This window comes from Camelina sativa, chromosome 16 (genome assembly GCF_030686135.1).
Source record: "Camelina sativa cultivar CO46 ecotype springtype chromosome 16, ASM3068613v1".
Taxonomy (NCBI): Eukaryota; Viridiplantae; Streptophyta; class Magnoliopsida; order Brassicales; family Brassicaceae; genus Camelina; species Camelina sativa.
Window position 1 is genome coordinate 2,409,577 of NC_141895.1, and position 27,984 is coordinate 2,437,560.

At 39.1% G+C, this 27,984-nt stretch overlaps 5 protein-coding genes across 8 annotated transcripts; 3 read left to right on the top strand and 2 right to left on the bottom strand.

Annotated features, from left to right (window-relative positions):
* Positions 1 to 3,051: 3,051 nt before the first annotated feature.
* LOC104749448 (CBL-interacting serine/threonine-protein kinase 13) lies at positions 3,052 to 5,154 on the top strand. The gene has a single exon (XM_087489793.1). It carries the CDS (start codon positions 3,295 to 3,297, stop codon positions 4,804 to 4,806), a length of 1,512 nt encoding a protein of 503 aa, XP_087345919.1. The 5' UTR covers positions 3,052 to 3,294; the 3' UTR covers positions 4,807 to 5,154.
* A 147-nt stretch (positions 5,155 to 5,301) lies between these two features.
* LOC104749449 (uncharacterized) lies at positions 5,302 to 8,034 on the bottom strand. The gene is made up of 4 exons (XM_010471089.3): positions 7,749 to 8,034; positions 6,553 to 7,429; positions 5,678 to 6,451; positions 5,302 to 5,586 (listed from the first exon to the last, which is right to left on the bottom strand). Exons 2-4 carry the CDS (start codon positions 7,345 to 7,347, stop codon positions 5,548 to 5,550), a joined length of 1,608 nt encoding a protein of 535 aa, XP_010469391.2. The 5' UTR covers positions 7,348 to 7,429; positions 7,749 to 8,034; the 3' UTR covers positions 5,302 to 5,547.
* Positions 8,035 to 8,236: 202 nt separating this feature from the next.
* On the bottom strand, positions 8,237 to 9,543 carry LOC104749450 (uncharacterized protein At2g34160-like). Of its 2 annotated transcripts, none has more exons than XM_087489794.1 (5): positions 9,351 to 9,543; positions 8,982 to 9,030; positions 8,777 to 8,839; positions 8,614 to 8,678; positions 8,237 to 8,516 (listed from the first exon to the last, which is right to left on the bottom strand). In XM_087489794.1, exons 1-5 carry the CDS (start codon positions 9,468 to 9,470, stop codon positions 8,421 to 8,423), a joined length of 393 nt encoding a protein of 130 aa, XP_087345920.1. In that variant the 5' UTR covers positions 9,471 to 9,543; the 3' UTR covers positions 8,237 to 8,420. The 2 variants fall into 2 exon arrangements, with proteins under 2 accessions (XP_087345920.1, XP_087345921.1); XM_087489795.1 differs by having other exon boundaries at positions 8,982 to 9,149; positions 9,206 to 9,542.
* Positions 9,544 to 18,567: 9,024 nt separating this feature from the next.
* Positions 18,568 to 23,517, top strand: LOC104749451 (protein SCAR1-like). Of its 3 annotated transcripts, none has more exons than XM_087492396.1 (10): positions 18,568 to 18,960; positions 19,605 to 19,770; positions 20,022 to 20,185; positions 20,558 to 20,681; positions 20,769 to 20,865; positions 20,952 to 21,019; positions 21,099 to 22,770; positions 22,857 to 22,952; positions 23,047 to 23,151; positions 23,239 to 23,517. In XM_087492396.1, exons 2-10 carry the CDS (start codon positions 19,616 to 19,618, stop codon positions 23,296 to 23,298), a joined length of 2,541 nt encoding a protein of 846 aa, XP_087348522.1. In that variant the 5' UTR covers positions 18,568 to 18,960; positions 19,605 to 19,615; the 3' UTR covers positions 23,299 to 23,517. The 3 variants fall into 3 exon arrangements, with proteins under 3 accessions (XP_087348522.1, XP_087348523.1, XP_010469394.1); XM_087492397.1 differs by having other exon boundaries at positions 18,664 to 18,955; XM_010471092.3 differs by lacking the exon at positions 18,568 to 18,960 and having other exon boundaries at positions 19,241 to 19,770.
* A 3,658-nt stretch (positions 23,518 to 27,175) lies between these two features.
* LOC104749452 (cyclic dof factor 4) lies at positions 27,176 to 27,984 on the top strand. The gene has a single exon (XM_010471095.3). The coding sequence runs from the start codon at positions 27,291 to 27,293 to the stop codon at positions 27,810 to 27,812; it is 522 nt and encodes a 173-aa protein (XP_010469397.1). The 5' UTR covers positions 27,176 to 27,290; the 3' UTR covers positions 27,813 to 27,984.

Consider the following 27,984-nt stretch of genomic DNA (forward strand, 5'->3'; position numbering starts at 1 on the left):
AAGAATAACCCAGGTCAGGGCATCTTCCTACGATCGGACACACCATCTCAGCTCACCGGATGGTGTGACAGCGACTACTCCAGCTGCCCTCTAACGCGTCGTTCGGTTACTGGGTATTTCATACAATTGGGTGGGTCTCCTATATCCTGGAAAACGAAGAAGCAGAAGACTGTAAGTCGCTCATCTGCAGAGGCAGAGTACCGAGCGATGGCACACTTGACTCAAGAACTGATTTGGCTAAAGCGGATTTTCAGTTTCTAGGGGTCTCACACGAAGCTTCAATGCTAGTCCATTGTGACAGTCAGGCCGCGATACACATTGCTCACAATCCCGTTTTCCATGAGCGCACAAAACATGTGGAAGTGGACTGTCACTTTGTACGAGATGAAGTTGTATGGAGAAACATTCGCGTGCTTCACGTGTCTAGTCACTTGCAGCTGGCCGATATCTTCACAAAGCCTTTGGGTACACATGAGTTCATGCAGTTCCGTTTCAAGATGGGCATACAGGACCTGCACGCTCCAACTTGCAGGGGTATTAGCGGATTCGATGGAATTAACTCCGTAACTTGCGCATCAAGTTTCAATCTTCGTGAACACTTAACGTGATACGATGGCGATTGTATATTAATTGTAATTAGATATTTTGCGATCTTCTTCTCTTGTATAAAGGATTGTAATACAACATCCAATGGAATAACACAGAAACTTATTCTTTAGCTTATTTTTTTTATATCATGAAGGATAGGATTAGAGAAGTGCTAGGGTGTATGTAAACACACAAAGAACGATTGCAATTAAGTGCCATAGACAAGCCACAGCTTTGAGATAACTTGTCATTCACTCTTTAAGTGGTTTAACTTGTAAAACCGTGACGAAGAAAATAAGACTTACGCCAAGGCTGTGTATCGAGAATCACCAATGGCATCTGGTTAACAGCTGCATGCGTTATACCGGATCGAAGATAAAAAAAAAAAATCTGAAGTAGTAGCTGGGAGGGGATTCAGGATTCTTCATGTCACCCTATCCTGCAAAAATTGTCATATTTCCAAAATCCATCATATTTTCCTCTATGGAAGTAATTATTCTTCCACACCACGGATGGGTATGCTAGCTAGGCTTTAGAATGGTGAGAACCGTCCCAGGTTGAGCACCAGAAGAAACAAAGTGGAGCTTTCTTGCTCCAACATTTCCCTATCACTCTTCATACCAGCTTCTACAATTTATACACCAATAAAGATGAAGGATGAGAAGTCACTTGGATCAATATATATGTTGGAACCTCAAAATGCATGCATCAAGAAGTCTGGGTTTCTGTATTATTTACTTCCTATCACACACTTGTGACTTGTGCATTTGAAACTCGTGTCAATCTTTTCAAACGAAGGACCTTATCAAATTTATCATCTGCAACCACATCAATATTTTTTGGCCGAACATTATTGCATGCTTATAAATTTAAGATAACCATACTCTGTTCAAGTTTTCTAGATCGGGTCCTAACAAATCACGGTTGTTGGATGAACATCCTTCCATCTTTTTTATGTTATCAGCTATCATCACACATAATATATTATCATAATAAGTTTTATGATACTCCCCTTTTCTTTGTGTATGATAAGTTAGATATATGGCTTTTAAAAATTTATGCATATGGTTTCATGTATGTAATTTGGTATTTAACTAGTAGATCATGTTCAATGTATAATGTACGCAATTTCTAATCCTGACTCGGATACAGATCATTGTGTTTGTGCAGTGACTCAAACAATTCATTGACCTGCTCTCTAAAGGATACCATTCTTGACCAACAACAAAGGAACTTAAGTTTTCATTTACACATTCTGCTTTTGGATTCTTACACAATCATTTCTTACGAACTTTGAATACTTCCTTTTTAGATTATTTATACATATATTACATAATGATAAACATTATCCATACAATTGTAATATTTTTACGTGGTTTCACATCGATCTTTACATTCTTCTTATAAAGTTATGGTTTTTCATTAGTTTATGTATTTCTTGACCATTTAAATACTTTAAATAAAGATACGAAACAGGATAAAATTTCGTCGTGCTTGCATTCATAAGCTATTTTGGGATACATTTCGAGTATAACTTAATAACAGAAACAAAATAGATATGCAACATAAAAAGGTTGATTAGTTTAATTCGTATTATTGAATCAGTTAACTGGATCAGTTGACTTTTTCTTTATTTACCAGAAGAACAATTTATGTGACATGAAAAATTCTCCTATGAAAGCTACGAAGAGATAAATAAGTGTTTTACACATACAATTAAGTGACGAATAGCATTTCTTATATTTTTATAATTAATACACTACATAATTATTCCTCGAAATCCAAATTAAAAATACATATTATATAAACAGAGAAATAAATTAAGGTTGACGGTAGTTTAGTTATGCACTCAAGATTAGCCAAATTGTAATCCAAATTATATAATTTTAGAATAAAGTTTTACGGACGAGAGAATATTGCATTCAAGATTAGCCAACTCGAAATCCAAACATAAATAGTTATTATGTGGAAAACCGGGTTTGGTCCGTTTGGAAGTATGAATATGATCGCTCTTTCGAGTGTCTTTGAAGCTTTTGGTTTAAGGTCGGCTACGTGAAGTCCTCAAATTACAGTAAGCACCGACTCAGCATTAACACGTGACGTGGTTCCCACAAATACCAACTCTACATCTTCTTCTCAAGACTATTATACTCACTTATGACTTATGAGATAAACCTACTAAGAGAGATTATAAACAAATGTGTGAGAGTGTGACGACATCTTCACGAATCATGATCTGCTTATCGATCAACCTCACTGGGTGGTTTGATAAGTCAACCCTAATATCTGTCCCTTAAGGAAAATATATGTATTATAAAATAAAATTGACTTTGCGTATGGATAAAACCCGTCCAACGTGTTATTCTGCTGGCAAAAATAAATGGATTAGGATAACACATCAACATCAAATAAGCAATATACTAGTATTTAAAACAATACTTAATCAGATGACTTTTCAGCTTATCGAACATAAAATAAAGTAAAAATCTCAACTCGAAAACTGTTATAAAACGAACACGAAAAGGCCAAGTTAAGACAACATTACAACCAAAACAAACACAACCCCCCCCCCCCCCCCCCCCCCCCCCCCACCATTTTTTATTTTCGTCCGTTTCGTTCTCTTGTTTTGGTTCGTTTTTTTTTGTTTCTGTTTAAATCGTGTCGGAATCAACAAACATAGCGCAAAAGAAAAGTCTTAGCCCACCGATGGCTCAAGTCTTGTCTACACCGATGGCTATCACCGGCCCGACGCCGCTACAATTCATGGCGGGTCTTCTTGGTCGAATCGTTACTAAAGACACGAGCAAAGAGATTAGTACTCCAGAGAGCCCGAAGAGTCCACGGACCACTCAAGGCTCTATTCTCATGGATAAGTACGAGCTAGGAAAGCTTCTAGGCCACGGAAGCTTCGCTAAAGTTTATTTAGCACGGAACATTAAATCCGGCGAGTATGTGGCCATCAAAGTCATTGACAAGGAGAAGATCGTGAAGAGTGGAATGGCAGGTCATATAAAACGGGAGATCTCCATCCTTCGACGTGTCCGCCACCCTTACATTGTCCACCTCCTTGAGGTCATGGCTACGAAGACAAAGATATACATCGTGATGGAGTACGTACGAGGCGGAGAGCTTTACAATACGGTGGCCAGAGGACGGCTTAGAGAAGGAACTGCCCGAAGATATTTCCAGCAGTTGATATCATCTGTTGCTTTCTGCCACAGCCGCGGTGTTTACCACCGCGATCTGAAGCTTGAGAATCTGCTTTTGGACGATAAGGGGAACGTTAAAGTCTCTGACTTTGGGCTAAGCGTTGTCTCGGAGCAGCTCAGGCAAGACGGAATCTGTCAAACGTTTTGTGGGACGCCGGCTTATTTGGCTCCCGAGGTTTTGACAAGGAAAGGTTACGACGCTGCCAAAGCCGATATTTGGGCTTGCGGAGTAATCTTGTTTGTGTTGATGGCTGGTTACCTTCCGTTTGATGACAAGAACATATTGATTATGTACAAGAAGATATACAAAGGGCAGTTTAAGTGTCCTAAATGGTTTTCTCCTGAGCTTGCAAGGCTTGTGACCAGGATGCTAGACACGAATCCGAATACAAGAATCACAATACCTGAGATCATGAAGCATAGATGGTTCAAGAAAGGGTTCAAACATGTCAAATTCTACATCGAAAACGATAAGTTATGTAGGGAGGATGAGGACAATGATAGAGACGATTCATCATCATTGTCATCAGGACGATCATCGACTGCTTCAGAAGGAGACGCAGAATTTGATATTAACAGAGTTGATTCAATGCCGAGACCCGCGAGTCTAAACGCATTTGACATCATATCGTTCTATACCGGATTTGATCTTTCTGGTTTGTTTGAAGAAGGTGGACAAGGGGCAAGGTTTGTATCCGCTGCTCCTGTGACAAAGATCATATCGAAATTGGAAGAGATTGCGAGAACAGTGAACTTTACGATGAGGAAGAAGGATTGGAGCGTGAGGTTAGAAGGTTGTAGAGAAGGTGCCAAAGGACCTTTGACTATTAAAATTGAGATCTTTGAGCTGACACCATCTCTAGTGGTGGTTGAGGTGAAGAAGAAAGGAGGGAATATAGAAGAGTATGAGGAGTTTTGCAACAAGGAACTTAGACCACAGCTGGAGAAACTGATGCATTACAAAGCAGATGAAGTTGAAGAAGCAATGTGTTTGCCACCTGAAATTTAACAGTGACAAAGTTAAAAAAAAAAAAAAAAACAGGAAGGTCGAGAGAAGAAGACATAACAAGAGAAGGTATCATCATAGAACGAGACTAATAACGTTCTTTGTTACTATACCATTTAATTGGATTTGTTTGTGTATATATATATGAAAGTGATGAGAGAGTTGTAATGGGAGTGATATAGGAAGATCAGAGAAGAAAAGAAATTTAGAGTAGTGCGATCTAAGGCAGTTGGACGGTTTTTGCTGGCGATTACAAAGGCTAGTTTTTCGTTTATTGCTAATATGTTTGTACATGTATCTCTAACAAAGAGACAAGCTTAATGATAATTCTTTCTCGGCCTTCCCCTACAACACTGTCTTGTTCATCCTAAGATTACTCATTTCTATGCTTCATCTCAGAGAGACTGTATATGATAAACTGAAATGTGTAAATGTTACCTGTAGACTTTGCTGTCCTGTAGTTGAAGCACCTGAATGGAAACTTTTGAAAACGCTCAGAACAGAACAGTTATATGATAGAAATATGAACATAGCATTTACTGGGAACAAATGTTCGTCTTATTAGCTAAGTAAGCAACAGAGATATGGAAGTATAGCTACACATGTAAATCAATCTGAGGGATTACGAGTTAAGGGTTCAACGGGTCACAAAAGAAACTCGGTTTCTTACGCCTATGAAGTTGTAATCAAATTCAACCTGATGATCCATTCCAAGGGGTCAGATCTTGGGAAGCTTCAAAACCGTTAAGTTGTAGATTGACAAGATGAACGAGCAACCAGTTCCTGCAAAAGATATAGTGAAGATCAAAGCCTGATTAGCGTTATCGCCTATATTGTGTTTCTTTATCTCCCAAAGAAAACTTTAGATGCTTACTTCAGAATAGCGTATATGATCTCTGTGCGTATAAGAAGTCTTGACTATAGTTTCCCACTTTGTAACACTTGTGGAGTTTTCTTCCATGTTCTTCTTTTTGGAATGAAACAGATATCTCCGTGAAGGGATCTTTGAGGTTAATGAAGGCAGATTACTGAGAAGCCAAGAATCAGAAGGCTTTTTGGGTGGTGGCGGAGCAAGTGGAGACAGATCACAGCTACTGTTGTTCTTTTCCAACTCATCTGCCTTCCCCATCTTGATTGCACTGCTAACACTAAGAGTTTCTACAGCCTGAAGCTCGAGAATGGCTTTCGGTTTCTTTCCCTCCATTTCTGGTTCCTCTGAAATTGTTTCTGGCAAGTTCTTGACATTTGAGTTACCATGATCATTGCTGGTCTTTGGAGAATTCTCTGTGTCAACATATAATGTCTTCTCCATGACAGATTTTGTAGAACAGTCTTGTCTTGTACTTTTTGGATAGAGTAGTTCCTGAGACTTGGCTATGTTTCTTATATGCTTGTTCAACCTGTTAGCTCTCATAATCTCTGCTTCCTTACGAGTTCCAGGGAAACCAGCAGGGTGAAGAGGGGAGCTGTTTCCTACACTGCGATACGGTGACATACAGCCAGTTTGCCTGTATGGAGAAGATGTTCTACTTGTAGCACTCAGGTTCGATTCAAGTTGTTCAGATCCAAAGTTAAACTTCTTCCCAACACTTGGATGTACTGGAGATTGAGCTATATTTCCCAACTTATGCTTATAATCAAGAGCGAGCTGAAAACATTACAAGAGTTTGATTGATATTTAGTGAGCGTTTGACCAGATCCCTACAATACTAAAAAAAGTGAAAAGGAAAGGGGGGCTTGAGAAGGAACCTTTTTCACAGATTGGAACCGAGACTTGAGCTGAGCGACCTTGCTTGATTTCACTTGATCATGGCTGGAGTAAGGTTTCTCCTTAAGACCATGCACTGAGCTCAGCATACCAAGTGAGTTTTTAAAGCACACTTGTGGTGACATCATCCCACAGCCTCTCTTAGAAAGATACTCAGAAACTTCATCATCATCTGAATCCTCCTCGCTATCTTCATCATAATCTATTCCCTGATAATAAGATGGAGAAACCACAGACTCATACCTCTTAGGAGTTGCATGATTCTCCGCTGGTACTATATCTCTAATTTGTCTCATTGGTTCAGACATGAGAGGCAATGGTTGTCGCTTCCAAGCATATTGAGGTGGTTGCTCCACGGTCATGGATTTCGCGGCAGGTAAGAACCGATCCAACATGAAAGCCCGAGGTTGAGGATCCTCAGACGGCATCATTGGCGGTTTCGCTCCCTCACCAACACCATTTATGCTATGCTTTAAAGACAATGTATCAAGGGCATCAGAGAAGACATCATCATCATCATCTTCACTCTCTTCTTCTTCTACATGTTTACACTCTAAACTCTCCAAGGGAGATTTGAGAGGAACAGAGGAAGATTCCGAAACCTGATCTAAGCCCATGTCTTCTTGGACAAGAACTGAAACAGAAAGAGATTCACTTGTCTTGGAGTCAACATCATGGAGCTGCTTTGGCATGTTTCTACGCACAGACACTGCTGATTTCTTCATCCTCCTTGTAGAAAGAAGAGGTGCATCGAAGTTAAGTTTGTTCTCCGCCATTAGAACTAACCAAAGCCGTTAGAGAAGTTTCAGAGATGGACTGACACTAGTTAATGATGGCTCACAGTTCTCCAAAACAGATCTGAAATATATCAGAGACTCATTAATAAATACGTCGGAGCTACCTAGATTCCTTAAGTAGTAGTTGACAAACTTAAGTAATTAATTTAATTATATACGCTGACACACATGAACCCCAACGACAAATCTGAAGAGGATGGGAAACATACAAAAAGTAATTAACTTTACAAGAAACTTTCAATTAAATTCAAAAAATATAGTTGCGCCGCTAAACTTTCAAACCCGTGATTCAAGTCATTGGATAAGGAATTATGTGCAAGATTTTTAGAAGATTGTGACAATCTTTGAAGCAATTTAGGAACTAAGTGAAATTAACTAACCGGAAAGAGATGTGGAGGGAGGAGCGTCGGAGTTGTTCTCTGCACCGAGAGAGAGTGTGATGAGCGAGAGGAGAAAAGGACGTGACTTCGAGTCTTGAGAAAGAGTAAGAACAAAGGCATGTGAAAGAGAGAGAGAGAGAGAAGATAGAGTAAGTTTTTGGTTTTGTGTACATTTCTGTGCCGTAAAGATGACGGAGACGAACATGGGAATTGAAGAAGAAAAAAAAAACAGAAAAGCAACAAATATTGTCACGAGAGGCTTGTGCGAATGTATTAGATCCCCCCCAACTGTGTAAACTTTTAAAACTTCTACTTAACATAGCGTCTCAACCAATTCTAGAAATATATTATGTGACAAAGATCACTTTTATTAGTGATATGTACATTATTAGGAGTCATATCACTATGTCATCTTTTTCTAATCCAAATTTGAATAAGGACGAGGATAAACAAAAAGAAAGTAGAAGAAAAAACAGATGGCCCGGATGTTTTATGTGAAGAGCGAGACCATATACGGTTTTGCTATATCTTCATATGATCAATATAGCTAACAGATACAACAAACCATCAAACATAGAAGCCAAAAATTAATGAAATAAAGCGCTTTTAATTAGTAAATAAGCATCAAGATGAGATAAAAGATCATGAAAACCAAAAATATTACTAGGATTATCAGCTCTGCACCTGAGCTTCTGCAGCTTCTTTCTCTTCTTTGGCTTCAGCCATTAGTTCATCAAACTTGTCTGACTTCACAAGCGTTATTTCAATCTGCCATACCAAAGAAACCGAAATCGAATAAATCATAATTTCAGAACAGATTGGAATATGCATGAACGAGTTTGCTCTTAAATAAAATAAAAACTACCTTAGCTTTCTGGACAGGACGTCCCCTTGAGTCATCCTTAATATCCACAGTTGTAGTCATGATCTCTATATATATAAGAAAGAAACCATTATTTTCCAAAACAAAGCTCAATCGCCATTATTAGAGAATGTACTAATTCAGACAGAATAAAAAGATCACTTACTCTTCTCAACAGCAAGACCATTGTTCTTCAGAATTTCAGCAACAGTAACAACGGTTGCAATGGCTACATGTTTCATGTTAGAAGATAATCTTAATTAGTACTATGAGGTAAATAAACCAAGAATCAGAGACTACTTAAGAGCAGCTCAAATACACATTACAGTCCTAATAGTATACAGAAGAATAGGGATGAAGAAGATACATACCCATCCCAAGGGCAGATAGTTCAACATCATTGTACTGCTGCATATACCTCTGAACAAAATCCAAAAACAATAAACACTCAGTTAAAACACCAATCTGTGAAAATATCAATTTTACACATAAACACACCAAGTTCATGTGTATAAAAAGGTTGAGCCTTTGGGGTTGTACTACAAGATCATATAACATAGAGATTCATATAAAGGTTGAGCCTTTGGGGTTGTACTACAAGATCATATAACATAGAGATTCATATAAAGGTTGAGCCTTTGGGGGTTGGATTGACACACAATAACATACTCTTAATCGAAACAGATCTTTAGAGACCAGGAAATTTTCAAAAGCTAAAGGAGGACATATAAAGTGTGGACCTTGGCGAGATTGACGTAGAAGAACAATGGTTTCTTGGTGTTGGAAACCTGAATCCGGTTTTTTTTCTGGGAATCAGTCGCCAAGTTCATGTTGTTTACTCCATCGGTGATCTCTTCCATGTTTGCTTATTCGTAAATTCGTAACCCTAATTTTTTTTTTTTTTTCTTCAGAGGTAAAGAAATTAACAGAACAAGAAGAAGATACGCTTCTTCCGGGTTATGTATATGTCACCCAAACATTCCGGGTCAACCCGGTTAGTTAATCGGGTTGTTGGGAAGGGCCGAAACAACATCTTATATGGGCTTTTAGGGGGTTAACAATGGATCAAAGGTAAAAGGGTTGGGTTTTTTTGGCCTTTAGAGAGTTTCTTGTTATCTAATTGTGATGACGTAATAAGTTGATGTAATATACTACTAATCCTAGTATGAAATCCATAAAACACTTTACATTATGACCACTATGATTTCAGTTTTAGCTTCTTGCTGGTTTCTTACGATCCATTTTTGTGTTGAATAGACCTCGACCATAGTGATAACTCGATTCTAACTGTATTGAACAAAAATTATAGCTAGCAGCAAGCTACATTACTCTGTAACTCTGTATAATCTGCGTTACATGGCTCTAAATCTCGTCGGATGTAGTAGTTTCTTATTATTATCTATGGGCTTTAAATATGTAAATTGGTTTTTGGAATCGTAGGTTTTTAGAAGTGTTTTGGCGTAAAACGAGAAATGGATTGTAACTAGAACGTTATCCAGAACCATGCTAATTAAGAGTGTGTCAGTGTCCATCAGCAAGAAGGTAGGGCTCCGAATTTAATTGTAATAAGCCTGATTATGGATGGGTCATGGGTCATGGGTCATGTACTCTCTTATAGCTATTTTTAGTTTGATATTTTAACAAAGAAAAAAAATCTAGGGTAGTACATATTAAGGTTTTACGAAAGACTAGTAGATTTTTCGATATATAACTGCTTCAGATAAATAATATTTTTTTTAATCGTGAATAAACTATCTGCCAATTGCAAAGTCAATGAGTTGGATTTTATTTAAATGAACAAAAAATTATCTTATTAGAAAACTGATGGGTATCAACCTGCCATAGATCTATACAATCAATTAAAATTATATTGACGATTTCGAAAAATAAGAAAAATTTAATGTCATATGATACAGCGATGTCAAGAGTTAGGACATGATTACGGCATGACGGTATCATGTCTTAATCCGACACCGTACTGTATATGCCACGTTTCATCTCAAAACAAAGCATTGATGATGCTATCGATGGGTCATTGCACAATTATTGTTTTATATTTATGCAAATGATTAATATATATATATATATGTCGTTATTTAGAGTCTAGAGATCCTATGACAATTTTCCCCTGGAAGATATAAAAAAATGCTAAAGTGTGTGACATATATGCATGATGCTAGTGTACAATACTACAATTGGATGATTTCATCTTTAATCAAAGTACATATCGATCGAGGTTGTTAGAAACAATATTATGATAATGAAATTAGTTTTAGTAACAAATATTTAAACATCATGTTATCAATCGCCATTTATTTTGAAAGGTTTGTATACTTTTTACTGATATGATGGAACTAAGAATAACAGTGTAATATTGCTCATAGAAACTGCGTCAAAGATTACAACCGCATTTTGACCCCAAAAAAAAAAAAAGATTACAACCGCACAATCCCAATTTGGTTAAACAAATATTAAAGGACAGAAGTAATATTAAATGACAAATGAGATGTGATTAGTTTTATGATTAGGTAGCATCTCCATAAATAGACGACTAGCAAAAAGTCGTGCATGGATCTAATCGCATTACTTATTCATTAATACTATACCTACCAAGGACCATAGAATTGATTACTTCTAATAGTGTGAATTGAGTAGTTATAAATGTATTTCCATTTATTAGTATCACTAATAATATAGTATTAAAATTTTAAAACGACAAAAGAGATCGAGTTAATAAGTTGCTTTGGTTAATGAGAGTTTTAGATCCTTAACTACTCTAGAAGCACAGATCTAAATATGCTTGTGCATGATTTATTGTGTGTATATCTCAAAACGTGGGAGTAGGTCACACATCCACATGTATGTGTATAAGTCTCAACGTGTAAGATATATGAATACATATCTATACTGTACTCACACGCGCGCACACCCACACTATAGTCGAGGTATGTAGAAACTGGATTTCCACAATGAATTTGTTTATAGGAGAAAAAAAAATCAGTAAAATAAACTCTCTAGAAAACCAATTTAAGCTTTGATATTAGAAGAAAGAGAATTGATCTTTGAAGATTAGGGTTTCTATTGCTAAGAACAAGAAGAGAACTCAATAACTGTATTCAATAATGGATGATTTACAATGGAGAAGTCTTTCCCTCTTTATACATATTCATAGATCGCATAATATATTAACTTTCCTTATCAGACGAACTGAAATAAGGAAAGTTACTCTATCTCTTAGATCGGCCGCCGGGCGAAGTGGAAGTCGATTCTTCACCCTCGAGGCTGAGCTTCTTCTACCCGAAGTGGGCTTAAATGACCTAACTGAGTTCTTAACCGGATTCCCAGTTAAATAACCAAATTGTCTTTCTGGTTTAGTTCGATCCGTTCTCCGGCCATGGTTACAAGTTCGTAGACGCTTGGGCGAACTGCCCTGGATACGAGGTATGGACCCCCCCATCGAGCGCCGAGTTTACCGGCGTTGACTTCCTTGGTGTTCTGAAAAACTTCCCGTAGAACCAGATCACCTTCGTTGAAACGCCGCTGACGAACAGTCTTGTTATAATACCGAGCCACTGCATCTTGGTAGTGCTGCACTCGGACTATGGCTTGATCGCGCAGCTCTTCGGCAAGATCGTTGTGGTCAATCAGCATCCTGTTGTTAAGTTCGGGATTGCCGACCATCATGGTACGTCGGAGTGTCGGGACTCCTGCTTCGGCAGGGGCGAGTGCCTCGAGACCATGTGCAAGGAAAAAAGGGGATTGTCCCGTACTCCGCTGCGGGGTTGTTCTATAGGACCACAATACGCCATCAAGGTGGTCTGCCCACGCCCCCTTCCTTCGACCAAGTCTTTTTTTTAGTCCGTCGACGATCGACTTATTAGTGGCCTCAGCTTGTCCATTTCCTTGCGGATATCGGGGAGTCGAAGTGCTGAGGTGGATTTGCCACTTCGTCAGGAAACGCCTGGTGATCATCGAGGTGAATTGTGTGCCGTTATCGGTGACAATCTCGTATGGAAGTCCGTGCCGACATATGATGTTCTTCCATATGAAATTGGTTACGTCCAAGGATTGGATCCTTGTGAAGGACTCTGCTTCGACCTATTTGGTGAAAAAATCGGTCAACACCAAAACGTATTTCTTGGATTTTGACGCCGGCAGAGGACCTATAGCGTCCATGGCCCAGCGCATGAAAGGATATGGATCTGTCACGGTGTTCAGCAGTTCGGGCGGGATGTGCCGCATTGGTCCATGGCGCTGACAGGCTTCGCACTTTGCCGCGAAGGCTTCGCAGTCGGCCATCATGGTCGGCCATCATGGTTGGCCAATAGTGTCCATCTTTTTTTATTTTGAGGGCGAGTGCGCGTCCGCCAGAATGGTTGCCACCCTCGTCTTCGTGCACCACCATCATGATTCGCTCGGCCTCGTCCCGAATGACGCAGGTAAGGAACACTACTGACGCGCTTCGGCGGAATAATTCCCCGTCCAAGAGGATGTATCTGGCACTTTGAGCCTTTAAGCGTCGGGCTGCCCATCGGTCTGGTGGGACGACGCCTTCGGAGATATAGAGTTTGATCTCAATTTACCAGTCGTCCGGAGGCTTTGTGACGTCCGTCAGATCCTCTACTGGCTCGTTGACCTCCATCGGAACTGAGTCGTCGTTGATTACTGCTATCTGATTGTCGGGGTCGATGCTGGGAGCGTAGATGCATTCGATCGGGATGGTGCACCGTAAATCAGGGTCGGAGCTGTTTGCCAGGGCTGCGAGGGCGTCGGCTGACGCATTTTCGTTCCATGGGACCTTTGTCAGAGAAAAAGATGTGAATTCCCCGGACAGTGTTTGGACCAACTGCCGATACGCCCCCATTCGCTTATTTTTGGCGTCGAACTCTCCACTGAATTGGCTGACTACGAGCTGGGAGTCACAGAAGACTTGCAAATGTGTCACTCTGAGTCCTCGTGCTAACCGAAGCCCCGCAAGGACGGCCTCGTAATCCGTTTCGTTATTTGACGCTCTGAAGTTGAGTTTTAATGCTTGCTCGAGAACTTCATCGGTGGGGGACCGGAGAATGAGTCCCACTCTGAATCCTTCATTCGTCGACGAACCATCGACGAACATTGTCCAATGCTCTTCCCTAGGAGTGGGGTCGTCGAGGTCAGGAGATAGCTCGGTGATGAAGTCGACTGCCCATTTCGCCATGCGTCCAGATTGGAGGGGGCTATGGAGGACAGTTCGGAGTGGCTGATCGGTTAACACGACGACGGAATGTGACTGGAAATAGGATCGGAGCTTCCGTGCGGCAATGATCACTGCGAGTGCGAGCTTCTCCAGCGTGGGGTATCGTGACTCCGCGTCGTTGAGTGCTTTACTCGTATAGAAGATAGGTTTTTGATCCCCGCGGTCGTCTCGAACCAACACGCCGCTGACAGCCGAACTGGAGACCGAGACGTAGAGGTACAGTATTTCGACGTCTTCTGCTTTGACTAATACTGGGTGGCAAGTCAAGTACTCCTTTAATTGCCGGAAGGCGACCTCGCATTCCTCGTCCCAGTGAAAATCCTTATTTCCGCGGAGGACTTGGTAGAAAGGGAAGCATTTGTCTGTTGATCGAGCGATGAAGCGATTTAAAGCTGCGATGCAGCCGGTCAGACGTTGCACTTCTCCCTTGTTGGTCGGCGACGGTAGTCCCAATATGGCTTCGATTTGTTTAGGGTTTGCTTCTATCCCCCGCTCAGTGACGATATACCCCAAGAATTCGGCTGAAGTAACTCCGAATGTACACTTCGTTGGATTCAGTTTCATCTGGAAATGATCCAAGATATCGAAACACTCGGCGAGATGCTCGATGTGCTGCTCTGCAATCAAAGATTTGACCAGCATATCGTTGATGTAGACTTCCATGGTTTTTCCAAGCAAACTAGTGAACATCATGTTTACCAGCCGTTGGTAGGTTGCTCCAGCGTTCTTTAGTCCGAACGGCATGACCTTATAACAATAGGTCCCCCTATCTGTAATGAATGCCGTTTTTTCGCGGTCAGTCGAACTCATGGCGATCTGGTTGTAACCTGAGAAAGCATCCATGAACGAGAGCAGTTGGTTTCCGGCTGTGGCTTCGACGAGACGGTCTATATGTGGCAAAAGAAAGCTATCCTTGGGGCATGCTTTGTTGACATCGGTGAAATCCACGCATACCCTCCATTTACCGTTCTTGTTTGTGACCACGACTGGATTGGCCAGCCAGTCAGGGTACTGGACCTCCATTATTTGGTCAGCTGTGAGCAGCCGCTCGACCTCATCCTGCACTGCTTTGGCCCGATCTGGACCCAGGCGTCGTCATTTCTGCCTTACTGGTTTGAATGTAGGATCGACGTTGAGCTTGTGGCAGATAACATCGGGGTCTATTCCGATCATGTCCATTGTCGACCAGGCGAATGTGGAAGACCGAGATTGCAGAAAAGCGATCAGCTTTGACTTTATGTGCTCTTCCAGTTCGGCACCGATGCCAACAGTTCGTGAGGGATCGGAGGGATCAATATTCACCTGTAAGATTCGACACTCCGGAGACTTGAGGCGATCTCTCTCCAGCTTATGGGGACCGGTAAGATGGTCTCCGCTCTGTAGTTGTTACGCGTCCTCAGTCTTTCTCTGCTTCTTCTTGATAACAGAGCAAGTTCGGGCTACCCTCTGGTCACCATAAAGTGTGCAAATTCCTGTGGTGGTTGGGAATTTGAGGCAGAGGTGTAGGTCGATGGTACGGCCTGCATCGCGTATATCCACGGTACCCCCAAAATGGCGTTGTAGACTGGAGGCGCATCGATGACTGCGAACTTGGTCTTCCGGGACAATCCGCCGGCTCGCACTTGCAGCTTTACATCGCCCATTGAAAGTTTGGCGACCCCATCATAGCCCGTCAATGTTCGAGACTCGGGTTTCAGTTGTTCCGGCGTGACACCCATTTTTTCTAGCGTTTGCCAGCATATTACATTGATGGTACTTCCCGTGTTGACCAAAACTCGTTCGACATCGAAATCGCTCATAGAGATTTCGATGACTAAAGGGTCCGAATGGGGGTGTTGGATTCCCTTGGCGTGTTCCGAAATAAACGATATGGGGTCCGAGCAGAGTGGAGGTTCGCTCGGGGCTGCTTGAAGGCTGCAAACTTGACGCGCCCTCTTCTTTAGTGCGCGGATAGAGTCGGCGCAGTCCTCTGGTGGGCTAAGTATCATGGTTATTCGTCCTCGGATAGGAGAATTGGCCCGCTCGGGATTTTGCCCTCTCTTCCGCTTGGGTGGGCCAGGCAGCTCGTCCGCCTGGGGCATCTCCTCTTGATGGTTTGCCAGCACTTGGTTAGCCGGCTGTTGAACTCCGTTGGTTGGACCGTTGTAGCCTCATCCTCCTCCTGCGCCACAACCGCCATTAGATCGTCCACCACGCCAACCCCTCGGCGACCTCTGCCTCCACGAATGCTTTTTGGCTGAAAGGTGGCTTCGACTTCGCCGGAAATATACTTTCCGTACAGGAAATTATTCAGATGGACGCATTCGTGTGTGGAGTGGCCGGCGATCATGTGGAAATCGCAGTACAGCTCCTTTGGGTTGGATGGCTGTTTGTTTTGGTCCTCCACTTCGGAGACCGCGTGAACGACACCTTTTTCGGTCTTGGGGGTCGTGATGCTTGCGAGGTTCGCGGTGCTCGTCCCGGCTTTTAGCCTTAGGGGGTGCGACGGTTGTCCGATTATCTTTGCGGCTAACTGGGCGTCTTTGTCTTCGTCGAGTGCGAATCTGGAGGCTCGATGTAGCGCGTCATCGAGGTCCTTGGGCTCCCGTATGTTAAGATCCTTTCATAATGGCGACCCGGGAATCAACCCCTTTCTGAAGGCTGCCATTGCGGCATCCTCTGGGACGGTGACGCGCATTAGCTTTTCCTTGAATCTGCTCAGGAAACTGCCGATGGATTCGCCGGATTCCTGGGTCATCTCCCAAAGGTCTGAGCTTGTCACGCCTCGTTCAATGAGAATTCGATAATACTTAAGAAAAGTCGTAGATAACTGGTCGAAGTTATCGATTGAACTCGGTTCGAGCCTTGTGAACCACACCAAGGCAGGGCCGGAGAGGCTATCGACGAATAGCTGACAACAACCAACATCCCTCTATTCTTCGGTGAATCGTGCCTTTGTCATGGTTGCCATGAAGGACGTCATGAATTAGACGGGGTCTTTGTCGCCCAGGTAGGTTGGGAGTTTCAGCTTGACGTTTGGGATGGCGGCCCGCAAGATCCGTTGAGTAAAAGGGGATTGTCGGGTCACTTCGACAATCCTGTCGATTTCTGGAGCTGTGCTAATAGCCCGATGAAGAAGCGTGTTCATACCGCTGATCTGCGTCTTGATTTCTTCGATTTCGAGGCAAGACCCCGCGTTCGTGAAGCGGGCGACCGGGGCGGCCGAACTCTCGTGCATACGTGAGTCTGGGTTTGTTGGTCGAATACTCGATGTCGTCTCAGGGGGAGGATTCCTCCGCTCGTATTGTACGTCCGAGAAATCGAGACGACGAGTGAGACCGTCAGTGCCGAGTATGGGTGATTGTCCAGCAGAGATTTGTGATGGGGTTGTCTGAGTTATGACGGCGTCGACCCTGCGGTTAGTTTCGGAGATCATCTAGATCTCTTTCGTCATGGTGCCGAACAGGATCTTGAAATCTTCCATGGAGACGACTTGCGGATTTTGGATCGCTGTCGTGGTGCGAACAGGGGGGTTCCCGTTTTGTGCGCGGAGCCACTGCTCCGTGGCGCGTGCATCTTCCTCGTCCGGGGGTTGTTCGTCCTGCTTCCTGGCTGGTCTCCCCTTCAGATCTGGCCTCAACTGGGAGTTTGGAGGAGACATCGGTCAGGTTCCTCGATTCGTTGACGGGGCGGCGAACATACACGGCGGTAGCCGGCCTGGTTGATACACCGCTCTGTGTTGCAACGTTGTCTTGAGCAGGTGCGATGCCCGTGACCTCGGGCGTGTTGGAGGTGGTACGGTTCGCGCTGGTGACTTCGGTGATGGGTGAAGACATTATCGTGGACTTTTCAGAGAACTTTTTCGGATGAGATTTTTTTCTTAGAGAGTAACTTTTAGAGACGATTTGCGGTCCCCACAGACGGCGCCAATTGTAGAAACTGGATTTCCACAATGAATTTGTTTATAGGGGAAAACAAATTCAGTAAAGTAAACTCTCTAGAAAACCAATCTAAGCTTTGATATTAGAAGAAAGGGAATTGATCTTTGAAGAATTAGGGTTTCTATTGCTAAGAACAAGAAGAGAACTCAATAACTGTATTCAATAATGGATGATTTACAATGGAGAAGTCTTTCCCTCTTTATACATATTTATAGATCGCATAATATATTAACTTTCCTTATCAGACGAACTAAAATAAGGAAAGTTACTCTATCTCTTAGATCGGTCGCCGGACGAAGTGGAAGTCGGTTCTTCACCCTCGAGGTTGGGCTTCTTCTACCCGAAGTGGGCTTAAATGACCTAACTGAGTTTTTAACCGGATTCCCAGTTAAATAACCAAATTGTCTTTCTGGTTTAGTTCGATATGTCGGGGGTGCTAAATCCCGCACTAACAAGGTATCAATTGAGGATGCAAAAGGCTAGCTCTACAATTGTTTTTTGTCATGTGTCTACGGTCTACCTCTACATTTTAGAAGAAGTTTATCGTCTAAAATAAGAAACAAAAAATTAATTGCACTTGACTAGATTCATTGTTAAAAGGAAAACAAAAAAATCAGTATTAGAAGCTTTGAATCGTGTCACATACTATATTAGTATAGTTTATTAACCCAAAAAAAAAAAAAAAAAAAAAAACAAAGATATAGTCATAGATGTGTACGAGTGTCTGCATTGGTGCCCCATTTATGGGAGTTTTGTTCTTCTAATAAATATGGAGCCAACTCAACAAGTCTATTTCCTAACAAACGACCAAATTCTCATTCAATGATCCAAACTTTAAAGCTATCTAAACAGTAACCCCATTTCTATATGATAGAAGTTTTCAAATTCCCATTCAATGATCCAAACTTTAAAGCTATCTAAACTGTAACTTCATTTCTATATTGTAGAACTTTTCAAATTCTCATTCATTGATCTAAACTTTACTCCAATTGTGTATATAATTACTTCTTCAAATATATGCTCGTAAGAACGAGTTGATGAGGTTGTCTACTAGATTTTTTTTTTTGTTTGTTTGAGAATTGTGCTACTGGAAGACTACCATTTTGATTTTTTTACCACGAAAAAAATGATAGTCGCTCATTCCAGAATAGAAAACCGAGTCTATATTTTCACAATTGGTAAAATACTGGTAAGGTGAGTCCAATTTTTGTGAAGAAGGAGCATAGATCTATTATAATTTTCTGAACATCTTTAAACTGTATCAAGTACTAATGTCATCAAAACGATTTTAACATAACCTTATTCACTAGTTTATTGGTTATCAAAAAACCATATCCAACATAAATATTAACTATTTTTTGTCACAATTTACAAAAATGAATTATAGTAAGAAAATTTTAGTTCCGGGATGACCAAATTTGGATCATTTTTTTTTTTGGGTTCAAAACCAATATGAATCATAATTTGAAATAAAATATCTTTTCCATATGACACAGTAGGTTATGGGTACCTTTCTTTTTGCTGCAAGCCCCCTTTTCGTCCTTTTGTCTTTGCACTTTCTGTTTTTATATTCTCTGTTATAATGATATTGTAAAGGGAATAGCTTGCGGTGTTGGCAATGTCTTCCGACTTCCTCCTAGTCTCTCTTTCACTTTACACCCCAAATTCCTTTTTGTAACCTCCAAATTTTTCCCTCTCTCTCTCTCTCTCTTTTCGGCGGTTAAGCTGCCACAATCTCTCACCAGACACCCACACAAAAATAAACAACTCAATCTTTGTCTCTTATCCTTCAAACCCATTTTGATCATTTTTTTCTCCTGAATGTTTCTCAAGAACAGAGCAAACTAAAATGCCGCTTGTTAGGCTCCAAGTTAGGAACGTCCACGGTTTAGGTCAACCGGAGCTTCACAGAAACGTCGACCCTGAAGACCCTAAAGCAGTTCTTGATGGCGTCTCCGTTTCTGGACTTGTTGGGATCTTGCGTCAACTTGGTGATCTCACCGAGTAAGTACTTTTAAGTCAACCCCAACTCTTTTTTTTTTTTTTTTCAATTTCTTTGATAACTGTGTTACTTATAAATGTTTTGTCTTTTGTTTAATTGTTATAGTGATAATTTGAGCTAAGTGAAAATGTGTAATATTATGGGGTTAGGGATCTTATTATGTTTCTTAGATCCTCTGTAAAATCCTCAGTTTTGCTATGTCTAGTCTTATTCATTTGCTTAGTTTATGGTTCTTACTTGTCATGAGTTTCAGGTTTGCAGCTGAGATATTTCATGGAATACAAGAGGAGGTTATGATTACAGCATCAAGAAGCAATAAATTGAAGATGAGACTAAAGCAAATAGAAGCTACAGTTCCTTCTATCCACAAGAAAGTGCTTGCACAAACGAACCACATTCATTTTGCATATACTGGAGGTTTTCTTTTGTCTTGTTTCTCTTGTCAACCTTTTTTATTGTCTAGATTCACATCTTTTGGGTTCTTTAAACTAAATTATATCCTCTGAGTTTAGTGTAGGCCCTAGCTCACATGCCTTTTTGCACTTACTTCTAAGCCTAAAATACTCTTTAGTGGGTTTAGAAAATTTGATGAGGATATGATAGTAGCTTGGATCATCACATGGTGAAGAAAGCTATGAACTCTCTTTCTTTTGGATCTGTATTAAATAAAAAGTGATATTTTAGTAGTAACCATTTAAGTTATTAATAAGAAAAGAAGTAAGATACTATTTGATATAGTGAATCAGTCTAAGTACAGTTAATCAATTGAGTTTTCACATGCTGTTTCAGGCCTAGAGTGGCATCCTCGTATACCAAATGTGCAAAATCACTTTATATATGACGACTTGCCACCGTTTATAATGGCTCCATATGAAGATTGCCGGGAGCCTCCTCGGTTGCACTTGTTAGACAAGTATGTACACTTCACTCTTTTTTTTTTCTCTGGTTACGTTTTAGACTGGTTGAAAATGTGATCCTGATTCTTTGCGGTTTTCGTCAGGTTTGATATAAATGGACCAGGGTCTTGTTTGAAGCGATACTCTGATCCTACTCATTTCAAAAGAGCATCAAGAGTTTCTAAACTTCCAGAAATTAAGGTCTGTTTTATATAAAGTTCAACCATAGTCTCTTCTTCTTTATGGTTATTATTCTGTGTCTTTAACTTATCTACATGAAACAACAGAAGAAAAAATCATTACAACGGAATCGAGATATTTCAAGTCTTGCCTCTATAGCTAACCAGAGTGACAGGTAATACATTTTGGTTTGACATTATTGAGATATGTTTCATATATGACTCAAAAACATGAAATTTTCATATGATTTTCAGGACGACAATTACTTCTTTAAGCTTCAGTGGACGAACCTCTTGCTCTAAAACAGTCTCAACGATGGAAATAGAATCAAAATCCGACTTGCAAGATCATCGTTCTTTATCTTTCGATAACAGAAGCGGTGGAGATAAATTGAAGGGTGTATCTTCTTCTTCTTCAAGGTTTACACCTGGTTCCCGGACCATTGCTTCAGTACTTCTTTCTGAAAGTGAAAGTGAAGATACAAATGATAGTCCTTCTCAAGATTTAGCAGCTCGTGGTTCGTCTACCGTTAGTTGGCATGAGAAAGCTGAGATAGTGGAGGAATGCAATGTTCTGCAATGTGCAACAGATGAAGCTCCTGAACTAATGGAGACCAACTCTGTCTTTGATGCTGAGCCGGTATCAAGACTGAAAGAACATACAACGGTAGATGCTGAACTGATATCAAGACTACAAGACCATACAGAGTTTGAAGCAGTCCAAGATAGGGGAATGGAAATGGACAGTGAAGATGAAACTGAAAGTGAAGGGGATGATTTTGTTGATGCACTTTACACCATTGATTCGGAATCTGACAATGATCAAGCGTATCAAACCACTGAAAAGGTGCAGAAGAACATTTCCAATGAGATTACAGAAGAAAGATTAGATAAAATTGTGTGTGAGCAAGAAACAGAGAAGATTACTAACATCTTTAGTGATGATGAGTCCATATGTGCTGCTGCAACAGAGCTACATTTATCATCACCGGTAAGTAAATCTCAAGAACTGATTCATCAAGATCCATGGGCGGCTTCGGAAATAAGCAGTGGCACTCATAGTTATTCCAATGGCTTCTCAAATCCCTTGTATGATATTAGTGGTATCCAAGAACATCAAGAATCAGAAGAAGCTGAGAGTTCTTGTGACACAGAATCCATTAAAACATGGACTAATGGAAATCTACTGGGACTGCAACCATCTAAACCGAAGATTGTAGCCGAAGCTATTCCAGAAATTGTTGAAGAGACTGATACTGAAAACTTCCAAGAACCCTTGAGAGAAGATTACAAGGCTCATTTTGATTGGTTTACTTCATCTCCTCCACTTGATCACATGAAGATATCTTTCAAATCCTCAGAAACCTTACCTAGTTCCGAACTGGAGCTGAAATTTCCAGATGATTACACATTTTCTTCGTTTCAGTTAGTGCCAGAGACTACTGCTACTTCACTTCCTGATTCTGATTCAGACAAGGACACTTTTTGTAGATCATCTTCTTACATTTCAGATAATAGCGACAATGACAATCGCTCTGTGTCGTTGTCTGAGCAGCAGTGGGAAGAAGAATCAGAAGAAATCCGTGAAAGCAAGAACCAACAAGAGCTCTATGATTCTTTTCACAGAACCAATCCTGAAGATTCTTCTCTCTCAGCACCATCTACAAAGATTGAAACAGCAAATGGTTGTTTAGTTGGAAATGTCTCGTACCTCCAAAATCCAGCTGAGCCATTACCACCGCCTCTCCCACCTTTACAATGGATGGTTTCAAAGATACCATCCTCAGAGAGATTCGAGGATAACAACAAGCCGTCTCTAAAGGACGCTCTTATGCGCGCGTTCGAACAGAACAACAAGTCTTTACATGCAGTCAAGAAAGAGGAACCTAACATTGTCACTGTTTCTAATCCTAAACCAGAAATCAAGGTATAAAGAATCAACTTCTCTACTCTTTTTTTCCATGTTTTTTTTGTCTTTTCTCGACATAAGAAGTTTTATGTGGTGAATGATAGGTACATCTTAAGAACAAAGTGAGAGACCATAAGCAAAGCCATGGCAACGCAAAAGAGACAGAAGCTGGAGACTTCTTGCATCAAATCCGAACAAAAGTGAGTCTTTTTCGTAACAAGAACTTTAGCACTTCAAATAAATTGTATTTTTTTTTTGTAACCAACAACAACATCTTTTTTTGAATCATAACAGCAATTTAACCTGAGACGCGTGGTCACGACAAAGACAGCATCATCGGAAGCTACGATGAACACCAATATTAGCGTGATTCTAGAGAAGGCAAACTCTATCAGACAGGTTGAAATTATGATCCTCTGTTTCAGTTTCCAAGTACAATCCATTCCTGTCGTTAAAAGGCATTAACATATCTAGCTGTTGTCTCAGGCTGTAGCAAGTGATGATGGAGATGACGAAAGCGATTCATGGAGCGATAGCGACACGTGATATACTAGTTGCGTTTCACCATATTCATTCCTTCTTATATGTTTAATGTGTAGTAGATATCTAGGTCGATTTTGTCGTGCGTTTGTATTTTTATCTTCAACAAAGAGAGATATATAGGTTCTGAATAAATATAATTTTATAACTATATAAGATGGAATCAGTTGGTGACTTATGTTATTGTTTGTTGAAGTAAATCGGAATCAAAAGGACTTTAATTAATTCTTCTTTTCTTTAACGAGAGTATTTTATTATACGTAAAAAAGCGTTAGTTGTCATACGTAATATAGGATCTTGGAATCATTATACAAGTAAGTGTACTCGAAACCCTAAGCCGTGAAGCTCGCTTTGTGTTCTTTAATTTGAGTTTTTAAGTTGTTGTAAACTTGATTCGACACTCTCTAGAGAAGAAAGAAATATTCTGTCCAAAAAAAAAATCCCGTTTTAAAAATAAACCGATTTGAACCAATTCAGTCGGGATGAGAATATATTAAGCACAAAGCCATGTGGAAAAACATAAACCAATTTGAACCAATTCAATCGGCCATGAGATAAGAGTATCTAAAGATTATAAACCAAAGCAGCTCGGGAATTGATAAAGGCAGCTCAACAAAACCGATAACTAGTATCTGAACTAGCCACTTCCAAGACCAAAATCATAAAATGTATGTGTCCGATCTCTAAATTATAGACCCTAATCAGTAAACAAGAGAAGGCACAAAAAGTAGTTGGTATCTTTTTCTTTTATTTCTTCTTGCCACTTTTATTTTTCCTTGTGAGTTGTGAGTCTTGTGACTAAAGAATTCCTTTATCAAAGAAAATACCATAATTTTTTTTTCTTTTCTTTATAACCTAGAATTATTTCAATACATATATATTCATTTTTTTATAAAAGTTAATTTTCATAACTTTATGCTAAAAACTAATTTTTTAAACGAAAGAGAATAGCAAAGACTAAAGGTATATATTTGACTGAATCATAGAGAAAATGAAAATTAGAGTGAACCGTGATGGACAGTGTGAATTGGCTTTGATTAGCAGAACACTGATGTTGTTCTTATTCCTTCATTTAGTGAATGTTATTTAGTACTATAAGATATTTGGTAAATTGAAAAGAAAAAAACATCAATTTCCTTAAAGCTCAAAACCAAAAGGATATCTCTCTTTTTTTTTTTTTTTTTAATAAGCCTATCTTTTCTTTTCCTTTCCATACTGTATGTAAAAGTTTGTTCTTTTATGACTAAAAAGATACCAATGAAAAATCATACCACAGTTTTTAAAGGGAAGATGAATATGAAATCAAACTCAAAGAAAGAAAAAGATGAATGTCGATCAATGTTCTCTTTTTTCCTTTTTCTTTTTCTACTTTCTTTAGTTTTAAATTTTATGCATATACGTCAAACCGAATAATGGAATTAGGTTAATTGAAAGTGGCATATTTTCAGAAAAAGTGTTTTTGCTTAACTCTATCTTTTTTTTTTTTGTTCTCAAAGCAATTTCCATTCAAGACACTCCCTCTTTCAATCAAATATTAACGCATTAAAGTATATATATGAATCAACTTGACTTGACTAACGGACCGGATCATACTAGCTAGGTTCATGACCAAATCTGTATTGATCCAGTTATTGACAATCTGATTCGTTATAAACCGGTTCATCTAAACATGTACCATAGTTTTTCAATCTGGCCACTACAATGGTGTATAAATTTAAAACCAAAGAGAGTAGTTATGAATTATGACTTATGAGGAGGCTATACCTTGAATGGGATCCACAAGAAAAAGGGTGAAAAGATGTTTTATGAATAAACGATGTCTGAGTCTCAAAAGCTCACACTCTTCTTTTCTTCTCTTTTTCCTACGCAACACTGACTTATTACCAAGCTTTTTCTTTTTTGACGGCTTTGTCTTTTAAGATCACATCTTAAACAGAACTAATACTTTTGTTTTTTTCTTTCTGTTCAACAAACAGAATTAATTCAAGTAAATAAAAAAGTTCATCAACTGTAAAGATAGGAGGATAATTCAATCCAACGGTCTCAAAATTATAAAAATAATTAAAATATTAGTATATACAGTATGAGACAAAGTATACTACTACATACACACAAGTTCATCCAGTTTTTGAAAAGAAAATATATATGGGGCAAGACTCCTAGGTGTCTAGAGAGTTGCACATTTAATTTCATCTTCAAACCTAATAATAATAGATTATTGTTAAAGTGTTAGTAAAGTGGAACTCGTAACTCGTGCACTGTGAATTCATTATCAAATCCGTAAATTATTAATGCAAAAGTCTTACCAACACATATATTTGCTTCGCTTTATAACACTTTTGTTATTTACTGCCTTTTTTGTTTCTGATGAAAGCTTGTATATTGAAGGAAAAAATACATGTAGCTAACAAAAACTAGGATCAACTATATTTTCGTTAAGGCAGAAATTCTAACTTAGTTGATAATCTATGAAAACTAGGTAATAACCCACACTACATACGGGATAAATAGACTCAATAAAATTATTACAATTAAAATTATTATTTGGAATTTAAGGTGCCATAATAATAATTTTACACATAATTTTTTTTATTCAAATTTACATTTAATTATTTTGTGTAAAAATATATTTCACCCGTGAAATGTGGAATATAATGTTAATTATTGTGATAATTGTGATAATGTTATTTATTTTTAAGATTATTGTAATAATTAATTTTTAATATATACTCATTTTGTTTCATAAAGAGTGTCATTTTAGAATTTTATTTTTGTTTCACAAAAGTGTCATTTTACATTTTCAATGTACTATTTTATATTTTCAATGCATATTTTTCATTAGATTTTCTAGTTTTATCCTTAATCTATGACTAAATTAACCCATTAAACATTTATTAAATAAGGGCATATATGTATATTTTAATATTTTTTTAATTTGTATGAAATGTGTCAAAATGACACTTATTGTGAAACAGATAGAGTACTTGAATAGTCATCAAATTTTTAAAAATCGGAGAATAAGTTTTGTATTTCAAAAAGTTAAATAGATGAATAAGTTTTTTAATAATTTATGAAATATAATTTACTTTAAATTATTAAATATGTTATGAAAATGATAATTAAATTTTTAACTATATATATACTTTTTAATAGTTGACGAAGTCTTTTATTTTAAAAAACTAATATAAAGAAACATTACCTTATATATTCTAATAATACATTTATGTAAATAATAAGAAAATAAAGATTTCCTTATATATTTTAATGATACATTTCATAAATCAAATATTTTTGTAAATATATTTATCTTGAAATGGTTAATGGTAATTAAATCTTCAAATCGACGATTTTTACAAAATGCTTTCCTTCAAATCAGTATTTTCACAAAATGCTTTTTTATTAATATATAATATTAATATATAAGGGATGTGAATAGATGGATCATGGATATAGAATCTCTTTCAAATAAACTGAGATTACTTTAAGTTGGATCACGTTCAAGCATCCACTAGTCTAAACATTGTTACGTAATAATTGTAATTTTATATTCGTTTTAATAGGAGCAAAGTGGACAAAAAAGGGAAAACGTGTTGATAAGACTTCTGCGCTCTATACTACTTTACGGACTCGATGATGGTTTTACAGTAAACTACTTTACTTACCAATCCCTCTATTTTTTTTTTCCAAATAAATACTAGCTTTTTAAAGAAAGTTTTGTAGCTTGATCTGCACTGGTATTCGTGTTTTACGTGTAGATGTGAATTCTAGACCCAAAAGTAAAATAAAATAAAGCGATGAATGCGCCTAATACTATATGCTTTTCAACTTTATCCAGCAAAATATTTTATTTAATCTCCCACTACTTCAGTCGCTTTTCATCTCCTTTTCTTTCTCCATATTTGCTAAAAAGTTATACTATCATCTTCCTATAAAAAGACGTCTTCTCCTATTTCTTACCTGCAACATACTTTTGATAAGCTAATCTTTCCACTCTCTTCATGGCCACTCAAGATTCTCAGGGGATTAAACTCTTTGGCAAAACCATTGCATTCAACAACACTCAGACGTTGAAAAAGGAACAAGAGATCAAACAACCTCCAGAGTCGGAGGCTACAACAGCCGTTAGATCATCATCAACGTCATCGGATCTGACGGCGGAGAAGCGTCCGGACAAGATCATACCGTGTCCAAGATGCAAGAGCATGGAGACAAAGTTCTGTTACTTCAACAACTATAACGTTAACCAGCCTCGACACTTTTGTAAAGGCTGCCACCGTTACTGGACCGCCGGTGGTGCACTCCGGAATGTTCCTGTCGGTGCCGGTCGTCGGAAGTCCAAACCACCAGGCCGTGTCATGGTCGGTATGCTTGGGGATAGTAATGGTGTCCACCAGGTCGAGCTTATTAATGGACTGCTCGTTGAGGAATGGCAGCATGCCGCAGCCGCAGCTCACGGTGGTTTCCGGCATGATTTTCCTATGAAAAGGCTCCGGTGCTACTCCGACGGTCAATCGTGCTGATGATTATTAGTTTTTTTTTTGTTGGTTTGTTTTGGTTTTGGGGTTGAGTGGTTTTCCTATAAACCCGTAGAAAGAACGTGGTGAATTTGGTTGCTATTGGGTACATACAGGCTGTCACGTTAATTAATTTGCCATTTGTCAATCAGTGGAATCTAAATTAGTACTTACTCTA

Coding starts and splice junctions, on each gene's coding strand:
- LOC104749448 (XM_087489793.1), top strand. CDS start 3,295: ATGGCTCAAGTCTTGTCTACACCGATGGCTATCACCGGCCCGACGCCG.
- LOC104749449 (XM_010471089.3), bottom strand. CDS start 7,347: ATGGCGGAGAACAAACTTAACTTCGATGCACCTCTTCTTTCTACAAGG. Junction 6,452..6,552: donor GGTTCCAATCTGTGAAAAAG/GTTCCTTCTCAA, acceptor TAATGTTTTCAG/CTCGCTCTTGATTATAAGCA. Junction 5,587..5,677: donor ATCATATACGCTATTCTGAA/GTAAGCATCTAA, acceptor TATCTTTTGCAG/GAACTGGTTGCTCGTTCATC.
- LOC104749450 (XM_087489794.1), bottom strand. CDS start 9,470: ATGGAAGAGATCACCGATGGAGTAAACAACATGAACTTGGCGACTGAT. Junction 9,031..9,350: donor TCTACGTCAATCTCGCCAAG/GTCCACACTTTA, acceptor GATTTTGTTCAG/AGGTATATGCAGCAGTACAA. Junction 8,840..8,981: donor ACTATCTGCCCTTGGGATGG/GTATGTATCTTC, acceptor TGAAACATGTAG/CCATTGCAACCGTTGTTACT.
- LOC104749451 (XM_087492396.1), top strand. CDS start 19,616: ATGCCGCTTGTTAGGCTCCAAGTTAGGAACGTCCACGGTTTAGGTCAA. Junction 20,682..20,768: donor CGGTTGCACTTGTTAGACAA/GTATGTACACTT, acceptor GGTTTTCGTCAG/GTTTGATATAAATGGACCAG. Junction 20,866..20,951: donor CTAAACTTCCAGAAATTAAG/GTCTGTTTTATA, acceptor ATGAAACAACAG/AAGAAAAAATCATTACAACG.
- LOC104749452 (XM_010471095.3), top strand. CDS start 27,291: ATGGCCACTCAAGATTCTCAGGGGATTAAACTCTTTGGCAAAACCATT.